Source organism: Mycteria americana, chromosome 9 (assembly GCF_035582795.1).
Source record: "Mycteria americana isolate JAX WOST 10 ecotype Jacksonville Zoo and Gardens chromosome 9, USCA_MyAme_1.0, whole genome shotgun sequence".
Lineage (NCBI taxonomy): Eukaryota > Metazoa > Chordata > Aves > Ciconiiformes > Ciconiidae > Mycteria > Mycteria americana.
The window spans coordinates 12,172,204-12,198,119 of NC_134373.1; the positions used below are offsets into that span (position 1 = coordinate 12,172,204).

Sequence of the window (25,916 nt, forward strand, 5' to 3'; positions counted from 1 at the left end):
GCCTAAAAACTTAATAATAGTTTTACAGGCAAAATATGACTTGGGGTCGTCTTGCCAAAACCTGAGTGAAGCTTATCAACAAGTACATCTTTGTATAAATAAATTACATCATTAATATGCTTTTTTGTTTTATAATATTATATTCAGGATATAACAGCACAAACACACACAATAACCACTGAGACTTAAAAAAATCACTACTTTAAGTATTACCTAGCAATACATTTTCTCATCAATAGCTTTGCATAAGTCTCATCAATTCTAAAATGAATTATCATTTGCTATCATTGTGAATGCATACTTGAAGAAATTATAACTTGTTCCCTATTGCTCTTTCCCGATCTTGCAAATTAGATGTTCCTGACACAGGAAAAGATGTCAGTTTTCACACTTCATCAGCCATGGTCAATTGGTACAGGAGCACCACTTTCAGCTCCCAGCAGAACACTTAATTTTAAGAGCTTCCCAAAATGCTCTATCTAGGTGTAAACTACTGGCTTATGTAAGCTATATTCCAGCACAGCTCCAAGATGACTGTATTTTCAGCTGTTTTATGACACAAAATACGCCCACTAAGGAACAATTGGGTGCCTGGAGGATGGACTAAGTTGAATGTACAAAAAACCACATTAAAATAGGCACTGCAGGCACTTGCTGACTCGTGTTCAGGCAAACACAAATAGTTTTTTTTTTTAATCTATCATGTTGCCTTTCTTAGCTTGAGTGAATTCCTTGGCTGTTCTTGAAAATCTGTCCCTATCTCAAGTAATTGTAGACAACACTGCAGTGTCTTTGTACAGTGGGCTACATCAGATCATCTTAAAACCAAATATGGAAGCCTGTTAAATACACCAAGCAATCTTGATTTTTTTTTTTTTTTACTTTCTATGCAAGCACTTTTAGTGTAAAGCTTCCTTTTGTTAACTCTTTTTTATTTAAATGTTAAAAAGTATCAAAACCAATTGCTCTTTTCCTTCATAATTCATGGTTCTTCACATTTACAAACAGAAGCAGATACCGATGCCTCAGAAGCATCCAGAAATGCATAGTCAGAAATATAGTCTTAAAAAAGTCAACCTTCTATTCTCTTCTAGAGATAAGTTTAACTAAACTCTCTCTTAGCTGTACCACACATAACTAAAAACCTCTGTATCTTGTGGACAAAACAAATACGACTTTTTTGTTCCCTGTAGGCTTGATGTTTATGAAACTTAAAATCTGTAGGTTCCCTGTAGACCCTTTTCACTTAAAGACTTCAGATGTCAAAGGTTGTAATTTAAGGTGAGAATTAAATTATTTTAAACTGTTGATCTCAGAAGACAAATGCATTTGAAAACAAATATCTCTCTAATTTGAAATGTGTAAGACATATCCTAGAAAGGATAAAGTTCTTTAGTATGTTATATGCATCTGTTTCTGCAACACGCTACAGTTAGTCTCTGGTAGATGCAGCAGATTTGAGAGCACTTTGCTGTTCCCAAATAATTAAACCGGTGATTAAACTTCATATGATTTCACAAAATACATGAAAAAGTTGCAACGTATTTCTATATGAAGTAATAATTCTCTCTGCTAACCTACTGCATGGTAATTACCTTTTCCATTGTCTTTAAATTAGTCTTCTTAGGTCAGTCTGTGTGACAGTATGTGGATATGTAACCATAAGCTTTTATTAGTTCTTTTTTTTTTCCTCTTTGTTGCAATGACTTGGTATCATGTTCTTTCTCTTGTGCAATGCAGGCTGGGATTGAGTCCCCCACTCCCTTACCAGTCTTTTCTTTCTGGTATTTTTAAAGATAAATGTTTCTTCAATGTGAATATTTTGTATCTTCTTTTAGGGTTACTTATTTTGTGGCCTTTCTCACTGAAAAAAACCCAAAGAACTGTTGTATACATGTATTAAGACATTTTTTACATCAAATTTAGGTGGAAGCTCATGAAAAAAAGTTCAGTGGTATTTAGATCTGTCCCTCAATTAGCATATCTGTGTTGAACATGATAAATGCCTCGGTAATTTTGACAGAAGTTCTGGTATTTTATGTGGAGTTATAAATATTATATATATATATATAAAAATTTCATATCCTTTAAGTGGCAATTATGTCCTGTAGCTAGGCATTTGTTAGTAGCTAATGACTGGCTGGGGTAAAGAGGTTACCACTTACTCTTTCCTGCTTAATTACTGACTGCCAACAGGTGCCCAACACATTCAGTAGGAAATTACTTTAGAAACCAGAGAGAAATGAAATTTTCCACTGAGTCTTATTGCCTTTAAAGCCAATAGCTGTAATTTCGAATAGTCTTACATCTCCAGTGACTATCAGCTTGCCCCAGCCCTACCTCTACTATTTTTCATCTTTCTATATAATCTCTTTCTCATCTGGCATACCTGCTTTCCTATGCTTTTACTCTTGCTGCACTCCCCGTTACCCCATCTTTCCCTGAGGTCTCCGTGTAGATAATCTCATTATAACTAAATACCACCTGAAGAATTCTGAAGGACAGCACCACGCTGGCAGTAACCCTTCATGGCTGACCACGGCTCTTGGCCTGGCTGCCAGGGGATAACCTTTCCCGGTTGGCTCCTCTTCTCCGCCTCACGTCGAGGCACCGCACCCGGGACCGCGCGGTACTTGGTGCCGGGGCCGCTGCGGGAGCGGGCCGCGGGAACCGGCCGCCCGTGTCCCCCGCCAGCGGTGGCCCCGGCCCGGCCGCGCCGCCAGGGGGCGGTGTTGGCTCTGGAACGGCGGGCGCCGCGCGCCGGCGGCCCGCGGGGCTGTGAGGGACGCGGCGGGTCCGGGCCCGTGTCCCCGGCCGGCGGCCGCGAGGGGAGTGAGCTGAGGGGAGAAGGCGGCGAAGTCGCAGCCCCGCATGACTTGCCTTGTTTTGGGCTCATTTTCAAGCGACGGAGGGTCCCAACGTGAGTGTTGTCTTTACCGTCTTTTGCGAGACCCCCCTCACGCCTCGTACCCGCTCTGCTGGCCCGCCCTCAGCAACCGGCGCTCAGGCGCGGCGTTCCCCTTCACAACGCCAGCCCGGCGATGGCAGCGCTCCCTCGCTAACGGCGCGCTGCTGACCTGGCAGCGTCCCTGCCTCCCACCGGCCGCGCTCCTAACGCGAGTGCCTCCGCACGAACGCTGCAGCTACGCGGGCTGCGGGTCTGACGGGGAGCTAAGCTAAATCGCCTTCCCTCACATGCTGTTTTTACCCCTACACGGGCGCAGCCCAAACCTTCCTAAAATACGCGCTGGGAAGCATTCACGCGGCTGTCCCGGCACAGACGCACACTCCCCACGAGGGGAGGGGAGGGGAGGGGAGGGGAGGGGAGGGGAGGGGAGGGGAGGAGAGAGGAGAGTCCCTCCCGCGCCTTTTTGCTCGGCGCTGCGGTGAGTGCGATCAGGCTTTACAGCTCCCCACTCACTCACAGCCCTACCTGCCCCTCGGCCGCTCGCCGCCGCGCACCGCCCAGAACGCCCATCCAGGCGTCCCGCGGACACGCCCCTCACCAAGTCTATTGGACGCCGCGGCGCCCCCGGGTGGCCGCCGCAGCGCTGAGTGGCCCGGCGCCCCGTCCGTCAACGCCGCCTGTCAAAACACGCCCGGCTCCTGTCACAACAGAGCGGTGCGGCGGCGGCACTTCCTGCGCGCGCGCCGCCCGCACGGCGCTCCCCGCGGCCGCGCCCGCCCCGCGCTCCGCCGGGCGCCCGGCACCGCCGCCCCGCTTCTCCCGCTCCGCCCCGCCCCGCCGCTTTGCGCCGGCCCCGCGGCACCACCCTCCCCGCTCCTCCGGCACCGCCGGGGCTGCGGAGTCCCGTGCGGGCACACTCAGCTGCGGGGGTCGGGCATGGCTCCTCCGGGGAAAACTGGCGCTGTCGCCACCGTGCCGTGAGGGGAGCGCCGCGGGACGCCGCCCGTCTGTGTGTCCCCCCGCCCTCTCAGCGCCCCGGAGAAGTTGACACACTGCTCGGCGGGGCGATGGCAGAGGCTGCCGGCAGCAGGGAGCAGCCGGCGGCGGGCCGTGCCCCTCCCGACGCCGCTCACCGTGCCGAGGAGGAGCCCGAGCCGGCTTCGCTGGACGCCCCGGCGGCATCCGCGGGCAGGAGGCGGGAGCGCCGCAGCGGCGTCTCGGCCGTCGGTGCCGCCGAGCGCTTTCCTGGCGGCAGCCTGGCACCGGCGGCAGCGTCCGACACCGATGCCTGCCTGCTGGAGGCGGCCAAGGCCACCCCGCGGAGGAGCAGCATCATCAAGGTAAGGGCGGGCTGCCCCGGCCGGGAAGTTTCCGCGGGTCCCGCCGCCGCTGGGTTGCCCGGGCTGACGCCGCCCTCCGGGGCGCCCCTGCCCGCCGGGGTGGGCAGAGGTGTGGTGGGGGCCCGCCGGGGAGTGGCTGCGCGCAGGTGAAGCAGCCGCCCTGCCTGCACCCGTCGAGGGCGACGGGGCTGCGGCGCTGGCTCCCCGGAGCCCTCCGTGGGAAGGTGCGTCCCCGGACCGAGCGGCTGCTGGAGGGGGTGTCCTCGCGGGCCCGGCCGGCCGGTGCCGGGGGAGCGGGCTCCGGCGCTGGTGTGTGGCGGGGTGCTGCTCCTGCCGCCGCTCAGAGGTGTCGGGGTCCCGCCCGCACTCGTGCGTGCCCCGTGGATTTGGCAGCGGGGCAGCTTCCCACGGAGTTGTAAAGTTTTTGTGTAGCAGCTCGTATCTGTTCTTATTTAATATTTATGAAGCACCTGGAGGCAGAATAAATAGCTTCTGCAGCGCTGGGTTTCGTTGCTCTTGAGTAGCAAAATATGCGGTGTCACAAATTAACAGAAGGCGTGTTTGGAGACTGAATTATAGTACAGATTGCTACGGAGCGGCACCGTGTGTTTAACACCCTTTATGTGAAATTAACAGGTCGGGCGCGATCTTAAAAGCCTCCGTCTTTGTTATAATCTGGTAAGGAAAATGGTCTTATGATTATGTTTCTCTGGGTTTTTTTTTCCCCAGTTTAATTTTTAAGAATAAACTATGGCGTTTCGAATTAAATGGCATATGCTTGCAAGTACGTAGGCTAATCGCTAGTTTCTGGGGAGACGATGAATGAAGTCTCCTGGGCAAACTTAATTTAGCATATGGTCACACGTGATCCTCTTGTAGTGATTTGCATTTGGAAGGCATCGGGCGAACAGTGGAACGTGAGACTTCACTTCTGAGAATGTGTGAAGGCACTGGGCAGAGCTCTAGCTCAAGGCAAGAAGCAGAAGACACATGCTTCGCTCTTAGAGCTTGGTATATCCATTCAAAGGAGGAACGGATAAACAAAATAGTTGCTTTTTGCATTTTAAAGCTTTAACATTCGGAGGAGACCGAGGTAGTTAAGTGCAAAAGAGCCTCGAGGATCCTTTGAAAGTTCCACCTTGAAATATTAACCCATTAACCCCCAACAAAGCATTGAAGTGTGGCTTTAGTCTTCTAAAGGCATCTGCTGAATGTGATGGGAATGCTTCCAATCTGAAGTTACATAAATGCGTAAATGCTTTACTAAATCAGGACCAAAGTTCTGTAAGTGTTCTGGTATGGAAATGGTATTTTCTCTTGGAATTGTGTGAAGGTTTCAAAAATTGAAAATACACAATCTTGGATTTAAATTAAAGAACGTATAATTGTTTTTACAGACTATACCAGTTCTATGTGGTATTAATGTCACAAATGGTAGATAAGTTTTAATGACTGGGTAGCATTTTCACTGCAGGTTGATATTTAGCAATACTACTGAGAGTGATAATGATCTGTCTTCCAGAAGGAGGAAATTTCTTGAGATACATCCTGGGATGGTGTTTATCAGCAGAGAGATTTCTGATAGAGATAAGAAAGTATTAATGTTGTTATATAAGGAACTGGTAAGGCCTCATCTGAAATACTGGGTAAACTCACTTCCCTGTGCTTAGGAACGGTGCATTCAAACTGGAGCAGGTGCAAAGAAGGGTAACTGGGATGGGCTGATGAGGTCCATGAATTGAATACTGTGTGAGGGAAAATTTGATTTCTAGGACAGCATTGCCTTTAGAACAAAGAATGCCTATGCATAGATCCAGTCTGGAAACTAGAAAATTATTCCAGTCACTGTAAGTGTCTGGAATGGTCTTATGATAGAAATGGAATGAAAAGTACCATAATTCATCTTAAATTCAGTTGTTAAGCTGATTAATTAAATTAGATAACATGGTTGTGTCTGATAGCAGGCATCTGAACTTGAGAATTTGCAGGCTATGCATCTCTAAGGCATACTGTTGGGACCCCATACAGAGCATTACATTTATTTTCCCACAAGGTTGTCTCAGTGGTGTATAAAAGTGTTTTGAATCAGTTATCCTTTGGCATTATACCAGTGAATGGGAAATACTTTTAATTTGGGATTGGAATTAAATAATTTATTTTTCTGCATCTTTCAGGAATTTCTGATGTCCTAGGAAATGTTTATCAGGTGTTAAATGCAAATTTTAGATGCAGTTGAGATAAAAAAAACAACTTGTTTTACCTTTTCTGTTTTTTCAGGACTTTAACATGCAGGAGTTCTGTTTAAGCATTGTACATTTTGCAGGGGAATGAATTTTACAATGCTTTATTATATTTATTTTACTCTAAAAAGTCTGTATGTTCATATAAATCCATAGTCAGAATGGTATTCCATTGCTTTCTTTAAGCTGATTTTGCCAGCTGGAAAAGGGGGTTTAAGAAAGCAAAGGAAGTTGTACAGTCAGGGCAAACTTATTCTGCAGGAGTTGAACATTCTTGCCCTGTTTTCCCATTTCTCTCCCAACTACTTAAAGGCGTACTTTAAGCATGAGTGGTCTTGCTGAATTAAGCAAAAAGTTAAAATTTTGTAGATTTAGATGATGAAAGTCTACTTTTAACAGACTTTTTTTCCCCAGCTATCTTTTAGAACTCTGCAAGTTTCAAGGTTAGCATCTGAGAGTGCAATTCCAGTGAAAGCCAGACTTGCTTACACTGGAGTGTTTTGGCATCCACAGTGTAACTGTGAAGTATAAAAGACTGAACAGGGACTTGCTTTAAAAACCTTTCCTGCAGCAATTACATTTGGCATATACTGCAAGTAAAATATCGACCCTTCTAGATAATCTTCAGTGCATTCATGTGCTCTATATTTGGCTTCAGAAACAAGAGAACTCATTTATATAAAAAGAACAAAATGTAGCTGGAATATTTTTATTCCCATTTTGCTTTGCTAATGCTCAGAGCTTTGTAGATTGAGGTAAATTTGAAATAGCATTAATGAGAAATAGTTGTAGCTGCCCTTGTGCTTTAGAAAATTTCCCTAATACATGTGCATTAGTTGTTGGTTTTTTGGGTTTGTTGTTGTGGTTTTTTTTTTTCTTTTTTAATGCAAGGAAGAGGTAAATGGTCTTACTACAGAACTGGAGCAAGAAAGGGTTTTTGCAATGAGGAGCCTGAAGTCAGCAGAGTATAATGGTTGGGAGACAAAATTAGAGAAAGGGCAAGAGAGCATAGAACTTGACCCATTTTCAAAGAAACCTAAAGATGGACCATGCATTGGCTACATTATTTGCCAAGTGTTTCCATTTTTTTTTTTTCTTGTGAATAATCCAGAGCCAATTGTTTGCAAATAAAATGTTAATTGCAACCACTTTTAGGTCAGGGGAGTGGAAGACAGTGCTCAAAGAACTGGATTTCTTCTTTCTTTACATGTAACGCTTTGCAAGCCTTCCTGTGTGGGGTTCTAAACAGAGTTGACTGATGTTGTTTTCCTTCTGGCGTGTTCCTTCTGACATTGCCATGTACAAGCATTTTCATAAATGGGTAGGAAGGCTGTGTAACTTGTTATGTAACGCCTACTGAATATTTTGTAACTTTTTACCAAAATATTTCCCTGTGAGTTCTTATGAGGCTTCTCTCTCTGCTTTGTTTGCATGCAATACAAACTTTTGGGACCAAGTGGTTTTTTTTTTTTCCTGGATCTTTGTGTCAAGATACTGTAGTAGATAACACAGCTCTGTATTATGTTAGTAACAGAAGACTATCCCCATGAAGTGAACTTGAAGTAGGAATTGCAGCATCAGGCTTTAACTTCAGTCACAGTAGAGCTATGAGACCTTTCACTGAAGTTCTCCCAAAGACTATTTGCTTCTGTTTCATGCACAGATTTTTTTCTTTAAAACCCAGTTGAGTTGTCCTTGCCCATCATATACTACTATTCTAAGAACTGCAAGGATTAGGGTTTTGCAATTGAATTCATCAGTGCAAGTGTATCAAGATAGCCAGCTGTCTTGTTTCAAGAAGTTGTATTTATCCTAGTGACATTTTTAGCTTTAAAAAAACCGAAACCTGCAATAAAAAAGAATGAGGCTTAGTTTCTTTCAGCTTGTGTTCTGAAGTGTGGTGACAGAATTTAAGTGTTTTAAATACATGATACAGCTGTCTATGCAACATGACTATTTTTTTCAGAAGACAGTAGAGTTTTTCAGGACTGTAATGATTCTCCAGTAACTCTTACTTAGCTTTTTGCTGTGTAAGCTTACATTTAGATACTTGCTACTTAATAATATAAAACTATGAGTATGTAAAATTCATTAAAGCTGATTAATTAGTTGATAGCCCAATGGTGATTTTACCACAACTGCATTCTTTGGCATATACATAAGTACCCTGGAAAACCAGGAAAATCTTTAGGTAGAGAATACATTAAAGAATACAGTAGAGCCTAAAAAGGTCTAGAGAAGGGCAAGAATGACATGCCTACCCATGGAAAGACTGCTACAAAGTGAGAAATTAATCAGATTGGTGTGGAAAAAGGTAACTGGCGGGTAATATTTTAATGTATGTAAATTCCCAAACATTGTGGAGAGAGAATCGGGGAACTGATATTTGCTCTCTTTCACAGAATGTGAAGTAGGGGAAACCCAGTGATAATTATATAGCAGCAGGTTTAAAATAAATGAAAGTATTTTCTGACGCAGCATGTGATTAGATCATGCACTTAACAGCCTCAGAAAGCTGTGGCAGTCAGAAATGTAAATGGGTTCACACAGGTTCAAAATGACAAGTTGATGGAGGAGAGCTTCACAATGCACCAAGAGCGTCTGGCTTAGAAAGTCCCTCAAGTACAAGCGGTTGAACATTGGGAAGCTACAGCAGAGGATTGATCACTTTGTGTTTTCCTGCTTCTTGTGTGTCTCCCCATGCGTGTACTCCTGTAGCTGGGATACCAGCCTAGATTGACCTTTTTCTAACCTGGTATCTATTTGTTAAGAAGAACTTAAATACACTGTTAAGAGAGACAGAAGACTGTTTTCCATTATCGCTAGTGTAAAAATTTCTTAGAAATGAAAAGAATATTCTCTGTTAATTAGTTGTTTAGAATTAATTACTTTTTTTTTTTGCCAGCTTTACAGAAGAGAAGCATTTTGGAGATATTTTTTGGATTGCCGTGGCATAGCTATGTGTAGTCTTTATAATATTTTCATAACACTGCACCTGTATTCCATACCCCACTGTTTTTTCATAAGCAACTACTTAAGACAGGTTTGAACAGAACCTGTACTGGTTGTAGACCTGCTTTTGTCAAATGAATTATATCCAGTAGTTAGTATCACTGAAGATGGACAGTTTTCCTGTGGAACTGTTGCATTTATCACTAAGATACCTTCTCATGGAGGGTAGTAGGCGTTTCAGACTGGGGTTTAACCCCCCACGTCTTCCCTGAAAACAAAGCAACATTGGTAGGTCCTAGTACGGCTGTGCCTAAGATTATAACATTGTAGTGAGAAGGATTTAGGTCTTGTGGAATTTTTTGTGTCAAGCTATCAATAATAATTATCTGTAGCAATGCAGACCACAATCTACCTAAGACTTAAGTGTATAAAATGAGAACCAGGTGCAGCATTTAGGCATAAGGGTCCCATGGAGCTGTCCTGAAGGCTCACCTAGCTCCTTACGCCTTTCAGGGATCCAAGTTTTGCCAGAAAAGTCTCTTACAGGGATTTTTCTCTTGTGCAGGCCCGGAGTCACTTACACTTGCTGCTGAGTATTTTAATATGTACCTCATGCCCAAGTCAATCTATGAATACTAGGTGAAGGTTTCTTTCCATTCAATTTCCTGGAATTTTTCATGTTTAATTTAGACTTTCTGTTTCTGATGGTTGGATTTGCTGCAAAATACAATAATTCTGATTTCCAGCCATCTCTGCACTCAAGTAAAAAGTTATTTAAGTTAACTTCTGCTCAAGGAGAACTTGGGGCCTGGCTAAAAGTCTGTTAAAAATCAATGGGAGCCTTTACACTGACTTGTGTAAACTTTAGTTAGTACTTTCAAAAAAACCAAACCCCAACAACCTATATCCAGGGCAAACTGCTTCTATTAAAGTTTATAGCAAATTTGTCTGTTATGCTGACTGCTAACTCTGGAGTAGTTTTCTTGTCAATTGGTTCCATATAGCACATAACGTAACACATGACTAGTGATCTCATTAAACATGTGGGTAGAGATGGATAATAGCATTGTGTTTGTGGTATCTTTCCATACAGGATCGTAATAGTCAAGACTTATTTGAATGTCTTCCACTGAAATTACCTAAAGGTGACCTTTTTCAAACTGGTGGGACAATATCCTTTCTGTAGGATACCAGCAAGTCTGGTGATCTGCAAACACAAGTTCTGGCAGGTCTTTTCAGGAAGTTGTTTGATAGGTTTTCCAGGTAACAGGTAGGACCTGTTGTGGTCAGGAATAAGAGGTGAAGTTGGTGATACTGGTTGATTTGTTTTTAAAGTATGTTATGTGCACAGAGACTATTGTGCAGAAGTACATAAATAACGATTAAAAATAATGTTCTTTTGCAGTAATGGTGCTGGCGGGTAGAGCAGTGGCAGAGGAATGCTTTCTACTGTTTTCCAAATATGTTAAGCAGCTGTTTTTAAAACTACGTATTCGTATCTATGCAGAGATGCAAATCCTGTTTCTTATGATAATATTTTATTCATTTTGTAGTTCCACTGAGATCAACTCCATCTGTAGCAAAAACCTTTTATTTGAGTTAATGGTATACTTTTTTTTCTGTGCTTCCCCAAGGTAGATGTGAAAATGCAGGCAGTTACTGTAGAACCAATAATGCATCCTCTGTGGTGAAACATTTAGCTGATCATGCTTGTAAATCTAACCAGCATATTTTTGTCTTTCCAGGATGCACCTGGTAAGTGTAATTTTTGGTAATACCTTGGTGATTTTTTTCTAAGAAATGGGGAATGATTATTGATATAACTTTTTATTATACATGTGTTCTAGCTTTTTTTTTCTTTTAGCCAATATGACTTGGAGGTTTTGACATGCAAGACAGTTTAGGAACTACTCAGACTTGATTAAAAAGTTAAGTTCTGCAAAAGGCTAAATGCCTTAACCAAATACTAACTAGTTTTGAAGACTGATATTTTTGTATGTATTCATGTAGAAGTGTATTTATAGTCAAAGCCTTGTTCTTAAACCTTTCTGTATCACAAACATTTTTGGTTTTGAAGCCTACTTACGTAGAATACTGTCTTCTGGGGGAATCTTGTTATGTCAGAAACTTGCAGTCTTAGTGATTATTGAGCCCCTTTCTGAAACATGTTTAAATTACTGAGATTATTGGAATGATTTCATTTAGTCGTGGTTCATTGTTAACACGTGTATTTAAATTAGGGCCTGTACACAGTCTTAATGGTCAGAAACTTTCAACTTAATAAGTAATTAACTGGAATCAAACTGAGATAAAATACTCCTGTTCCAGAGCCACTTACATCAACAAAATTAGTCTTGGGATTATTTTGGGCAGGATGTGTCAGGTAATGTTATTGTGATATGCCTATTTAAAGGTGCATCAAAGTCCGAAAGCTAACTGACACCAAAGTATTTGTGTCAGTATAGTACTTTGCTACTGTACTGAGAGGAGTTTAAAAAATATTCTAGCTGTAAATGTATACTGTGAAGGTTTGATTCTCCTCCTGAGTTGCATGCCTGAAGAGGAGTACTAACACTCACACCATGTCTTGGATAATCCTAGCAAAAACAGCTACAGAAAACATTCATTATATTCATACTGATTATCTCCTAGAGGTTCTCCATCCTGCTAGATCTCATCCGTCCTGGTTGACCTATGTCATGCTGCTTTGGTGGTACTTTGAGGGGCAAAAGGAGCACGTCTTTGCTGCCCAGTACCTTGTTCAGAGATTCATACGAAGTGGAAATTAGCTTGAGTACTGCAAAGTTGTCATGTATTGATTTGCATGGGTGTAAATGACTACAGAAGAAGCAGGGTGGTGGATAATTAGGACTCCAAAACCATCATTCTTCACTGGAAGTTTGTTTTGGTAACTTGGATACAACTTCTGAATGGGCAATAAGAATCTCTGTTTGATATCTATTCAGTATGAAGCTGGCTACTTAATTATATACCTTTCAAATAAGTCTAGAATCAGATAAAGTATAGTGCTCAGGGTTTATTATTTTATGGACCCAAAGTCTGTCAAGCTATGCAGTGATCCTCCCAGCATAATTTGGATCTAATTACTGGTGTTGTATTATAGGTAGGCATAGCATGTTTTTAATTCATTAGAGAGTTTTGATGGACTGCTAATCTGTTTTGATTGTAAGCTACAAAAAGTTTTTATCTTATTTAGCTCTTTCAGATAGTTTTGGGGAAAAACACAACAAAAAAGGAGTTGCTTAAATAAAATGCAGGGTGCATCTGTGGTTCAGGAGAGGCCTGCTGCTTATGGAAACATGGCTATATCTATCTTGCTTTTGTGTATGCTGGTGTACCTTTCTCTGTGTTTTGTGTTGATGCATGTCCTAGAAAGTGTATCTGCTTAAAAAACCAAACAAACCACAAGAACAACCAACCAAACAAAAACTTCTGCCAGGAGTATTGATGAAAAAGACCCTATGAATTTAAGAAATTCTGTAACATTGGATCCTTCTTCAAAGTCAATACATTTTGAGGAGTCTGTGTGCTGTAGTGACTCCATGAGAATGTTAGCAAGGAAAAGGTAGGAAGTAAATAGCAATAGGAAGTAAAACTCCTGTATCAGGAATCAGGTGCTAGTGCTCAAGTAACCAGGAAAGTCATGGGGCAGAGCGGGGTGAGAGCTTCTAGCTCAAGTGAAATCCAGAAAATTGGATTATGCGTAATCCAAACGCTGCTGGGAGGGGAGCCTGTCACGGGGAGCAGGCAAGGCTGAAATAAAACTGGGGAGCCCGGCTGGGAGCTCGGGCAGTGGAGTCAGGAGTCAGCCAAGAGTGCATTAGCAGGGTAGGGACAAGGCGAAGGGCAGCGACCAGGCCTTGAGCAAGAGCTTGGAGCACAGCCACGGAGATCCCATTTGCATACCCAGCGCTGAGTTCCCCTGCAGGGAAAGTCGTGCAGGGCAGAAAAATACCAGTTTGTTGCCGGAGCTGAATTGCTCTGGTATAGTGGTCTCTTGGGCATGTACAGAGCTGGAGGTGTGTAGGTATTTAAGGGGAGTGGCAGCTGAATGATGTAAAGTTTTGGGGTAGGGTGGGGGGGCCTGCAAGAGGGTGCAAGGTAGCTGCCAGGAGGCCAGAGGGTCTTTTTTTGCCACAAGCACTTACGGCAGCTCTGGTGGAGGGAACAAGAGGAGGATGAGCGAGGGCTGCCTTGGTCCTGCTCTTGCCAGCTTGGTGGTTGAATCTTAATTCCTTGCATCCCTCTCTTCCTGAGTGAAGCTTGCCACCCATTCTGGGGCCACTCCAAAGCCATTTGGGCATCTCCTATTAAGCTTTCCACACTCCCATAGCGTTTAGGCAAGTTTTACCATTGTAAGTTAATATCACAATGGTGTTTTAATTTTGGTTTTGTTGTCAGGATAATTTTTTGAGAGAAGAGATATTCTTGGTGGATTCTGTCAGTTTTAGCCTACTGTTGCTATTTGCATAGAAGAATAAAAAGTATCATGTTTTACTTAACATTAGCTTTTCTCTTAAGACACTTGCAAAATACAGTATAGGCAACTCATTGTAAATGTAGATGAGTTCTGGGTTCTTGCATTAAATTTTTTTGTAAGCTGTACTTTTGTTTGGAAGAGCTACGTGATTTGATTTGTTGTTGTTGTTGTTCTTTTAATTTTATAACAATTTTCATAAATATCTGATTAGAAGTTGCATTTTGCTCAGCTAAATGGACTGCTGATCTCTTCAAGCCAGAGCTATCAGGAGAGAGCACTATGAATGAATTACTGTAAGATCTCTTTTCTTTTTCCAAATGAGATTATGTAGGAGTTTATTAAATTAATTTAACAAATGTAATAGTTTAATAAAAGAATTATATTCCATTGGAGTATGACACACCTCCAGGCTACCTCACATAAACACTGTAATAAAAAATTCTGTGAGCACTGGCTGAAAAATAGACATTGGAATTCATTAAACATATGAAGAAAGACTTTCTGCAAACATTTTGTGTTCTGCGGTAGATGGAGCCCAGTGCGGGAAACTGCCTGGAAGCTGCACAGCCTTCAGCAGGAACGCTGTGCGTGAGGTCTGCCGGGGCCGGCCTCCCTCTGCGAGTAACACCCAAGCCTTGGCGCTTGGGGTAAATACAGATTTGTTCTGGGAAATATGTATGGGTGTATCCTGAAGGAAGTCTTGTCTTCTAGTGTTATGTAAAATTGGTTGTACTTACGTATGATTTGGAAATGCAAGTCATAGTATATGTAGCTTGTGAATTTCTTTCTCAGAGTGTTATGATTCACAGTGGCAGTTGCTCCCTAAAGCAATGCAGATTTTGAGTATAAACATAATTTCTGCAGTCTCTGAAATCAGTGCAATTTTCCCATTGCCATCAATGGAAAAAGGACTGGGTTGAACACAAATACCCAATCGCTAAACCCTGTTATTTTACTTTAAGAGCCTGAAAAAGAAAATTTCAAAGACTTAAAATGTTGTTAATTTTGTTATGCTAATCCTACTTTGAGCTAGGTGAGGTTTGTTTGGCAAAATTGTATTACTTTAAACCTGAACAGCATTACTGCTGAAGAATTCATTTTAGGGGGTTGTTTCCAGACAACAGTTGCTCTTATTAGAAACACAAAAAAGAGTAAGTTGCTATTAGACCTGAGAAAAAAAGATAGAGATGACTTAATAAACAAATGCACTTCCTCCGAGTTATTCACTTGGCAGTGCTGCTGCAGGGTCTGTGTGCTGAATGCATATTACCAATTCCATTCATATTCAATACCTTTTTTTGCTACATCTTTATGGATGAGAGGGAGGCACCTTCATACATAGTGGTGAGGTACATGAGTCTGATGGACAGGAATAGTGCTTAGAAGCGACTCATTTCAATGGACTGATCCAAATCTCATTGAGATCAAATCAGAGCCTGTTCATAGACTTCAGAACATTCTCCCGGTACCCTTGGTCACCACAGAGGAGTGTTCCCTGCAGCAATACCTCCCGACTGTGAAGACTTGCCTTTTTTTAACCATTATATTTAGTTAAATTGTTATTTTCTCATCCTGAGCATAGATTACATAGACCAGTCCAAGGACTGTGGTGTCTTTCTGCAGAAGAAGCTGGGTTGCAGCAGTAGAGGGGGAGGATAAGTAAATTTTTTGGCTTGGGAGGGTGAAATGTGATTGTGTTAAGCAGCATGCTTTGCTTAGGCTCAGTAGCCTTGCTGGGAGGGTGTGGGGAGCAGGTAAAGCTTAAGTGATAGGAAAAAAGGTTAATTTAATGAAATGGCATTAATATCCTCATTTGCTTTGATCAAAGTAAATACTGTAAGTATCTTTCACTGTAACAGTGTCCCATGTGCTGTGAAATGCTGACATACAAGCACTCGTGATGAAATCTTGTGACTGTTGGAGAGTCATTAAGAGGACTGTCCCTTTGCCTGAAGAGCTCACCTTTCTGAGGGCTAACACCCAGACTCGTGTTTAGATGTGAGCTGATGCTGGATGGATGGTCCCATTTACCAAGAAGAGATGAGACTGAAAGAGGAACAGAGAGCGCATTAAGCGGGGCGACTGCAGAGCAGTGAGGTGCTGGGAAGCTGCTCCTTGTTGGTGCCCACTTGTGGCAGCGCCTATGATGTCTGGAGAAGAGAGCAATTTTGTTATTTTTTCAAAGAATCAGGGCTTGCATTCTGTGAAGTAAAAGCTTCACAGAAGCTTAAGAGTACACTCAGATCCTATAGCAGTACCTTGCCTTCCAAATAGGAGAGGACCATACATTTTTCTTAGCTGTCTTAAGAAAATTGGCATATGGCTGGTATCTGGCTTCCACATATCCCTTCTCTGCAAAGAGGCAACTGCATATTTCCTTCAGACCAGTTTTTAACTTCTCCAAAGATACTCACCTCTCAGCTTGAATAAACTGAGCTATATCCTACTGCAAGTGCATTTGGCATTGTTTTTAGAAATTTGAGGATTTGAAAGGAACAGTGTGGGCACAGTGTTCTGTTCACTGGGCGAGGAGAGGAAAGATCGGCTTTCTAATATAAAAAGGTTGCAGTGTTTTCTGTCTTGTTTGAACAGTTGTGAGGCAAAAGACATGACCCTGCTGAGATGCACCATTTATGTGGTGTAGATGTGGTATAATCCTGAACTTTTTATTTCATTTGAAATACCGTTTACTTTGTTTACCTATCTGTACACCTACTCAGGGATTGCAGAATGTCTCTAACTTGTGTTGTGGCATATTGCAGCCAGGAGCGCATATTGCAGCCAGGAGCACATATTGCATAGTTCTCCAAATATCATTCAAGGAAAACACTGAAGTGTTACATGTCTGGATATCTGTATGTTCTAAAGAACATAGTTCCACTTGCTCAGTTTATTATCTTCCCATCCATCTACCTATGTATGTATCACATAATTTGCATGCTAATAGAAATTCACAGAACATGTTAAATTGACTTTTTAGGCTAAATTTTGCATTATTACACAATTTTAGCAGTGGGAAATGGTAATGTTGTTTCCTTTAGTGAACCCAAGAGCTAAACTTCGTAATTATTGCAAAACACGACTTCCTTTCAAAGTGAAAAAAAGACTATTTTAATTCAGCATTGCAGCAGAGGTATATGTGTAAGAAGGCAAAGTATGGTTTATGCTGCCAAATAACTTGCCTATGTTGCAAATACTTTTTTTTTTTTAGTTATCTCCTACTCTTTTTGGCCTACTGTAAATACAAGTTACAATAGTTTATTCAAAAGGATTTTTTAAAAAGAAATTGTGTATAGACAAGTTCTCAATTTTAAACTGACAGTCATCAGGAGTTAGCTAAAACTAAAGCTGGTACTAGGTTGTCTATATAGCGATTTGCATTAGTTCTTAATTAAAATAAGTTTCTGTGTGGACAAAGGCCAAGGGCCCTTTTCTTGGAAGATGGAGATGGGAAAAAGTGCCAGAACGACCAGAGAATGCAAAAGAGCAAGCGTTGCATCCATAGGGCAGTGGGTTTGCTGGAAAATTGGTGTGCTTACCTTCAGCCTGAGCTGGTGGTTTCTGCAAAAAGCTGCTGTTTGTGTTGCTCTCTGAGGAAGAAGAGAGGTGCAGACTATCTTGTGCTGCTGTGGCAAACTGCAATACAGAGCAGTCCCTTGTGCCAACTGAATTGCTTGCAGAGAGGTGTTGCAGGCCTGAGACTTCATTTATTCTTATTTAGGCCTTGTTGCATCAAAGTAGGATTTGATCTATACTGTATTTAGGTAGAAAAGACTATTCAGGATCCTTTGGCAAAACTCTTGGTATCAGAAGCGAACGTTATCTCTGTAAGTGCTGAATATTGACAGTTGTAAATTAATGGCATCTTTCAGGACAGGACCAATGAATGCCCCCTATGGAAAAATACCAGTTACTTGCAGTTTGGACAGTGGAAATTGTTCTTTAAACTTCCTGACTGTGTATAGAAAATGTCAACTATAATGCTGAATTAATAAAACAGTACATGAATCTGGTTTTTTTTGGAGGGTTGGGGTTTTTTTAGTGGTTGGTTATCATTCCTATCTGTATTTTTAGTGGCTGTTCATAGTGTATTTTCTCTTAAGGCACTTCGTACATTTCTAGTTACGAGTGGATATCTGAATCCATGGGCAGCGTTTGGGTATAACATTGCATTACCCCTTTGGGTTTATTATGCTCTAATAAAGTAATTAATGGATGAATGCAAATATGGAGGTAAATGATATGAAAGAGAGTAATACTCTCTTTCATAGAAAAGATGTAAACACCCTGCGTGTTTGTATAACTTGGTATCACCAGTTACTTCTCAGTTAGGGGTCTTGGCTACTCATTACTCTGTACACCAGATTTTGCTGTGTTGCAAAGTTGAAGATTTCCTCCCTCTTCCATGTTTTTGAAAATACTGTGGGTTTTGGTTGTTTCTTTTGGGATTTTGTGGGTGGGTTTGTTTGTTGTTGTGGTTTTTGTTGTTTGTTTCTTTTTTTGTTTGTTTTTTTTTTTTTTTTTTTTTTTGCCACTGCATGTATAATGCATGTTTTGGTTGCTGTATAAAAGATTTTACTAAGTCAAGAAAGTATTTGGGGTACCTGTCACACTCAGCTGTATTGGTAGTGACTGTTCCACTGCAATTATAATTTTAAATCCCTTCCAAAAAAGGCTGGGGAAGCTAAGTACATGAGCATTTAAGACTCCAGACATCAGGGAGGTATTAAGCATCCTTCTGGAAGGACCTGAGATGGCTGGACACATTGCAGAGCTGTTAAATGAGCTTCTAATGAGCCACTAACAACCAAAGAATGCCAAGCTTTTTTCTCTTTCTGTGATGATTTAGTGATCAATAGCAGTAAAATAATCCAGGCAATGCACTAGGGAGAATTGCTGCTCTTCTCAAGTGGTTGTTTAACTTTTAAGATAAGCTTCATGGTGTTTCCAGTGATAATAATGATTAATGCTTCCTTTGCTGTTGACTGCTCTAGGGGTTTTTTTTCGTAGTTTGTATACTGCATGAGAAGTTTACCACTACCTCTCCCAGCAGGTCACTTCCAGCCGTGCCTAGCTGCTTAATTAATTGACTCGTTACAATGATGGATTCGTATTTGGTTTTACAGATCTGTCCGAGTGCTTTCTTCCTTGAGGACACCACTGTACTGTGTTCTGGGAGGTGTGAAAAGCAGGAAGAAAAGTTTAACTGCCAAATAACTGCACCTAGAAGCATTCAAAGAGCTGGAGGAGACCAGCCTAGGAAATAATTCCTTTCTCCTGCTCACTTTAGAGTATATTGTGCGTTGTGCAATAGTGTGCTTGTAGGGGAAGGACTATTTGGCCAGAGGAGAAAGCAGAGCTTGTAGAGAGTTAACTGCAGGAACCTTGCCCATGTAATCCTATATAAATATGCTGCTGGAGAAGATGCTGCTTGTATTAATTACCATAGTGTATGCTTGGAGCCAAAACACAGAAAGATACAGAATGTTATTGAAGTATCTGTTATTGCCAAAGCACAGGGAGATTCAGGATGGTATTGGAGTATCTATTAATAGAGACTACAAAGGTGGTGACAGACCTACAGCATCCTTCCCTTGGACTGGGATGCAGGGAAGGGGGAAATGTGTCATGAATCCAGTTCAAATTTTTTAATAACTTTTCTCCTGTAAATTTTTTTCTGTAAGCAAGGGTAATTTGTGTGTGAAAGCTTCATCCTGTTTAGCCATACTTTGTCCATTCTGTGAAGCCAATGTCTGGTGTTAAAAGTCGGTAACGGAGGAGGAGGCATCATTGAATGTGTCTGCCAGCTCTGGGGAATAGGCTGGGTGTGTAGTGCAGGGGAGCAGTGGAGAAAGCTTGCAATGTGACTTAATGAGGCCTTGACTAAGTATTTCTAACCTTTGCGAGACTCTGCCAGCCATTTTTAAATAGCTGCTTTACCTCATTTTACAACCAAATACTTCTGCTCTTTCCTATTTTTCCAATCTTATCTTGCCACTTAAAAATAGAACATTTTATTTTATTGCAAAGCAAATGGTCATCAGTTAATGGTGAAGATCATTAATTACATTGTCAAGTTAAAAAAACATACATCTGCAACCTTTTGTCCACATAGTAATGTTTTTTGCCCTGTATGTTGGAATTAAATCCAGGCTGCTTTGAAGCTATTGGGAATGTGCTCACTGTTTTCCAAATGGCTGGTCAAGCCAAAGCGGTGTTGATCAACCTATGAATTTTGGCTCAGACATAGAGATATTTTAATTTTTTTTTTCACTCACTATCCACCATAACCTTGTTGCTGTCAACTCGGAATCTGCCCCTTGATTTTGATCTGTGGCCTTGCGTACACTGGGAAATTCTTGGGAAATGGAAGACAAATTGATTAAAGACGTGAAAACAACACGTAAAAGTTCAGACTAAATCCCATTTGATGACTGTCAGAAAAAAGAGTGCTTTTAGTTTACTGTCATTGCAATTCCCTGCTAGCACAGGTTCAACTCTCAGTAACATGTTTTGACTTCATGCATTTAGCCAGTAAGTCTTATTTCTGTGCTGTCCCTGGGTAGTGCAAGGCTAAGTAAGTATCAAACCAGTTCTTCCAGTGCTTTTGGGGTTCTGCCTGAGATCACCTTGCACCACCGTTACAGTATCAGGGTTTGCCAAAACTTGTGGGAGCGATTCGCTGTGGTGCTAACACTGGACTAAGAGCAACAATACCGTGTTGTCAACAGACTTTTTTAGTATTAGTGTGTTTTGGGTTTTTTAATCATGCTTTTTAAAACTTGTGTTATATTTGACAAAAGTATGGAGCTGTGATTACTCTTTCTGTAGTAGGCTCTACCAGTGTCCCATGACTTCAGAATAAGGAATGATAGTTTCTGCATGAAAACTAACTTTGGATCATGTAGGAGTTACTGTGTTTATTTCTTTTACCCCCATAGTACTGTTGAAAGCTATATTATTTTTGTTGCCAAAATAACATATTGGTGAGTCTAGTTCAAGTGTGTAACAATAATTTCAGAGCTGAAAACCCCAAGCTTTGCCTTTTTGGGAAGCAACAGAAGGTGTTGGACAAAGCAGATAAAATGCTTTGTGTGCATTTAACTTTAAGATTGATTTATGGCTGGGCCCAAAGAGTGGTGGTGGAGTTAAATCCAGTTGGCGGCCGGTCACAAGCGGTGTTCCCCAGGGCTCTGTGTTGGGGCCAGTTCTGTTTAATATCTTTAGCAATGATCTGGACGAGGGGACTGAGTGCTCTGTCAGTAAGTTTGCAGATGACACCAAGTTGTGTGGGAGTGTTGATCTGCTTGAGGGTAGGAAGGCTCTACAGAGGGATCTGGACAGGCTGGATCGATGGGCCGAGGTCAATTGTATGGGGATCAACAAGGCTCAGTGCCGGGTCCTGCACTTGGGCCACAGCAACCCCATGCAATGCTACAGGCTTGGGGAAGAGTGGCTGGAAAGCTGCCTGGCAGAGAAGGACCTGGGAGTGTTGGTTGACAGCCGCCTGAATATGAGCCAGCGGTGTGCCCAGGTGGCCAAGAAAGCCAATGGCATCCTGGCTTGTATGAGAAATAGTGTGGCCAGCAGGACTGGGGAAGTGATCGTGCCCCTGTACTCGGCACTGGTGAGGCCGCACCTCGAACGCTGTGTTCAGTTTTGGGACCCCACTACAAGAGAGACATTGAGGTGCTGGAGCATGTCCAGAGAAGGGCAACGAAGCTGGTGAAGGGTCCAGAGTCTCAAGTCTTGTGAGGAGTGGCTGAGGGAACTGGGGCTGTTTAGCCTGGAGAAAAGGAGGCTGAGGGGAGACCTTATTGCTCTCTACAACTCCCTGAAAGGAGGCTGTAGAGAGGTGGGGGTCGGTCTCTTCTCCCAGGTAACAAGCCATAGGACAAGAGGAGATGGCCTCAAGTTGCGCCAGGGGAGGTTTAGACTGCATATTAGGAAATTTTACTTCACTGAAAGGGTTATCAAGCATTGGAACAGGCTTCCTAGTGAAGTGGTTGAGTTGCCATCCCTGGAAGTATTTAAAAGACGTTTGGATGAGGTGCTTAGGGACATGGTATAGTGGTGGACTTGGAAATGTTAGGTTAATGGTTGGACTTGATGATCTTAAAGGTCTTTTCCAACCTATAAGATTCTGTGATTCTGTAAGAGAAAGACAGGCAGACACTCTCTAATTTTAACATTTACAAGGACACTGTGCAGCACAATAAAAGTTCAGGGTTCGTGTTGGTTTTTTTTTTTGTTTTTTTTTTTTTTTAATAAGCTTCTTCCCAAAAAGCAGTATGGTTACAACACTGATTAAAAATAGAAGGTTGGAGAAAGAAATGAGAAGGCGCAGAAAAGACAGCAAAGAGATTCTTTTATTGAATGAGAAAGGAGTCTTTGCAATGATAGAGCACCACTCTCCAGAAGGATGAGACTTTTAAACCACTGTATTAGAACAGAAATGAAATTCTTTTTTTCTTCTCCGTCCAGTCTTGAGGTCAGATTTTTCACTCTTGTGTTTGCTAACAGTGAGGTTAAAGAGGACGCAATGTGTCTTGTGCTGGGCTGCTTGGCTGCAGCCCCAGCCTGGGTAGCCGGTCTCCCTGCGGGCCATGGCAGTCCAGTCTACGTGACGGGGCGGGGGGGGGGAAGCATTGCTCCCTTCGGAATAGCTTTTACTGAAATTGATGTTAATACCTTTGTCATAAATATGACAAATATTGCTTGTGTGATGAGTTGTTAGTTACTCTTATAGCAACAGTTGGTTTTAAATCTTTGTATATATATATATCTTGTTATCTTTCTGCAAATGATTCTTCCTTTTTGCATATAAGGATGGAGATTATATATATGTTGCTCTCCAAACTAACATGAAAAGCTGAAGAGTCTTGGATGCTGATCTTAGTATTCAGTATTCACGTTTTGCTGGACTGTGTCCTGAAACTATTTAGGTTTCTTATTTTTCCAGACTGATGGAATCCCTTCAGCCCCAGAATTTTCCTTTTTCAGTGGAATAATGACACTTTCTCAGCTTCATTGTTCTCTACCGTTTTACTGAAGTCAGTTACTGGAAATACCTTTTTTTCTTGGCAAGGCTGAAGCAATTTCACCTTCGGATTTGGTCGGCTCTGCTGGAATCTGTATGTTCTCGCTGGGTTGGATACCTTCCCTTTGGACTTCCCCTCTCCTCCTGGAGCTGCTATATACAGTGTGGCAGTGTGACAATCCAGGCAGGTCATAAATAACTCTTGACAGAGGCCTTGCTAGAAACTTAATTTCTTGGCTTTTCGGGAATCCTTCACTCAGAGAACCAATCCTCTTCCTGTCCCATGGTTTTAGTTCTATTTCTCAAGTCTTAAGTACTCTGTTGCTTTTAAAGGAAGCCACCCCCCCCCCTTTTTTTTTTTTTGAAGGATTATGATGCCAATGTAAAATCCCTCTCTGTGAGGAAGAGGGCTTCTGCAGATGTGCTGAAAACCACCCAAGGAAAGGATGGAACTCAGGGGAAAAGACATTTCACAGAAACACTCTTGATTTCCAGTTCCTGAAATCAAGACCTCCTGCTGCAGTGTATCAGAACTGCCCATCGTTTCATTCTTTCCTGCTCTGCCCTGTAGAGTTGTACCAAAGATGAATTTAGTTCTCTTCCTACATTTCCTTTGGAATTTGACAGGACTGTTAATACTCCATTATTTTGGAAAGAAGCCTCTGAATTGTGTTATATTTTATGGGTCCTATAAATTATAATTTCTGACTATAAATACTGGGCCAAAAATATTTTCAGATTTAAATTATCCATACTTAAATGGATGAGGAAAATAACTGAAGGATATAGGTGGTATTATGCTGATCAGTTTTACAGAAAACAATGGCAAGAGCTGCAGTGATCAAACAATGTAATGAGTTATTTGAATAATGTGTTTGACAAGTGATAAAAAAATATCAACCTGCAGTTTGTAGGAGGGGAAATAAACTTTCCTAAGAGGTTTACTTTGGATACAAATTGAAAGGGATTTCAGAACGATCACTTCTGCAGCCAAGCAAAAATATCGTTCCTTAGAGGCTACTGTTACCAAAAGTCAGCAAGTTATTATTCTACTTAAAATCTGTGTAGTTCTATTTTTCAAATATATCTTGTTTTATAAGGTTACAACCATGGGAACGGAAATCTGCTGTCTATGAAATAGCTATTCCTGCTGCTTTTGCAAAATGCTTTGACATGTGTGTTTCTATAGAAAAGGTGGATTACTTTCTTGAAACTCTTGAGACTTTCAGGGTGGTGAAACCTCCTTCTCCCACAAGAGAGACCACCAAGAGAAATATGCTTGGTGTTGGGCACCGAACAGCCGTTATTCTGGATATTGCATATTATGTATTGGTTATAAATTTATATATTGCCAGAAAATACAGATTCTGAATTGGTAACCTGTTTTATTCTTCAAAGATTCTTTTATCTATGAGAGGGTCTGGTCTACTGAAAAACCTTTATTTTAGTGGGCTGTCACATCTAAATAAGATCTCATTGAAGAATAACCTCATTAAAAGGTGTAATTTCAAGGTATATGGAAAGTACTGGGAAGACTCCAAATTAGTGTAGTCCGAGTTTCAATGGGGTTTGAGTGTTGAAGTGACACTTTCATAGCATGAACTGCTTGATGAAAGAAATAACTATAAATCGTGTTCTTGGTTTTAAGTTTTCTTCAGACCCATTAATGGTGTGATCCTACGAGCCCATCATTTTCCTGCCATGTATCAGCAAGACCCTTAATAATGGCAAGTTAAGGGTACATGTAACTAATTGCAGGATTATGGTTGAACAATTGCTGTCAGCTAGATTCTGCCTGGGCCTCCTGGAGAGAGGAAGGATTCAGTACTGTGTTTTCCCTTGTATCACCACTTCCCATAGCATACATGGGAGAAGTACGCAGTCTGGATACTGTGCCTGAAGCCACTGAGATGTACAAAAGGGGGAGTGAAGTGTCACCCACCACGTATTGCTCTTATTTTATTTTCTCATCTCTGGACTTGTTTGGAGCAGAGCTTGACAGAAGTGTTGACCAGGGCTTGTAGAACCAAGCACTGAAACATTTTTACTGTAACAACCTAATTCTCTGTATTCATCACCTTCCTTTGCAGGTTTATTTCAGGTATAGATGGCCTTCAGTAGCAAGTCATCCTCTGTATGTACACAATAGGCCAGCATGCAGAGATGTTTAAGCCTACATACATTTGCAAAACATGTTCTTTTTTTCTACATAAATCAAACCCCAGGTCTGGAGGTTATAGTTTAGCGTGAGTTGTACTGAGAATTGAAAATTCTGCAATTGAGCCTGGTTTAATTTCTTCCTGATGCTCATTCTCCTGAGTGTTTTTGCATGTAAAAGATCTCATTTCTTTTTCTAAAAGGTGAAGAAATAACAGCTAAAACAACCCCCTCCCCTCCAAGTCTATTCCAGTAATGACATATAACTAGTAAAAATAAAAGTAGACTTCTCAGTTCTTTTTTCCTTTGAAGAAGCAAATGTGTAGGTATAAGCTTAGAGCATATAAAAAAGTTTTAACTGCTACTTTAATTTGAGTGACAGAGCTGTAACTGTGGCACTTCTTATGAAGATGAGTTATTCATAACTAACTTCCTATTACTAATTTTTGCCACCAGTGTGTTATTTTAGGCCAATAAATTCTCAAGTTCTAGCTGCAATTTCTAGTTACCAACTGATTTTTATTTTTTTTTTTTTTTTTAACTGGCCATTAGAACAATTCAGGTAATCAAGGGGACATATTTTCTGGAGGCTTTCATTTTGGGAACTGTGTTTTCCCATTTCTAATTACCATATTTGGATCAAGTAAGGAAAAGCTGTGCAAGATGCATCTTGCATAATATTCTAAGCAGGATTTTCTTGCCAGGGTCCAGCTGCTAACGCTGTTTGTGACAATCCTTTTGAACTCACTGCCGATGCTGACAGAGGCGGATGCTGCGG

At 41.7% G+C, this 25,916-nt stretch overlaps 1 protein-coding gene across 1 annotated transcript in view; it reads left to right on the forward strand.

The window, feature by feature from the left end:
- Positions 1-3,715: 3,715 nt before the first annotated feature.
- The window catches only part of PLCL1 (phospholipase C like 1 (inactive)), a 210,317-nt gene continuing 188,116 nt past the window's right edge, over positions 3,716-25,916 (forward strand). Inside the window, exon 1 of the mRNA XM_075512158.1 lies at positions 3,716-4,248. Within this exon, the coding sequence (XP_075368273.1) occupies positions 3,976-4,248 (273 nt within the window). The 5' untranslated portion in view covers positions 3,716-3,975. The remainder of the gene's footprint in view (positions 4,249-25,916) is intronic.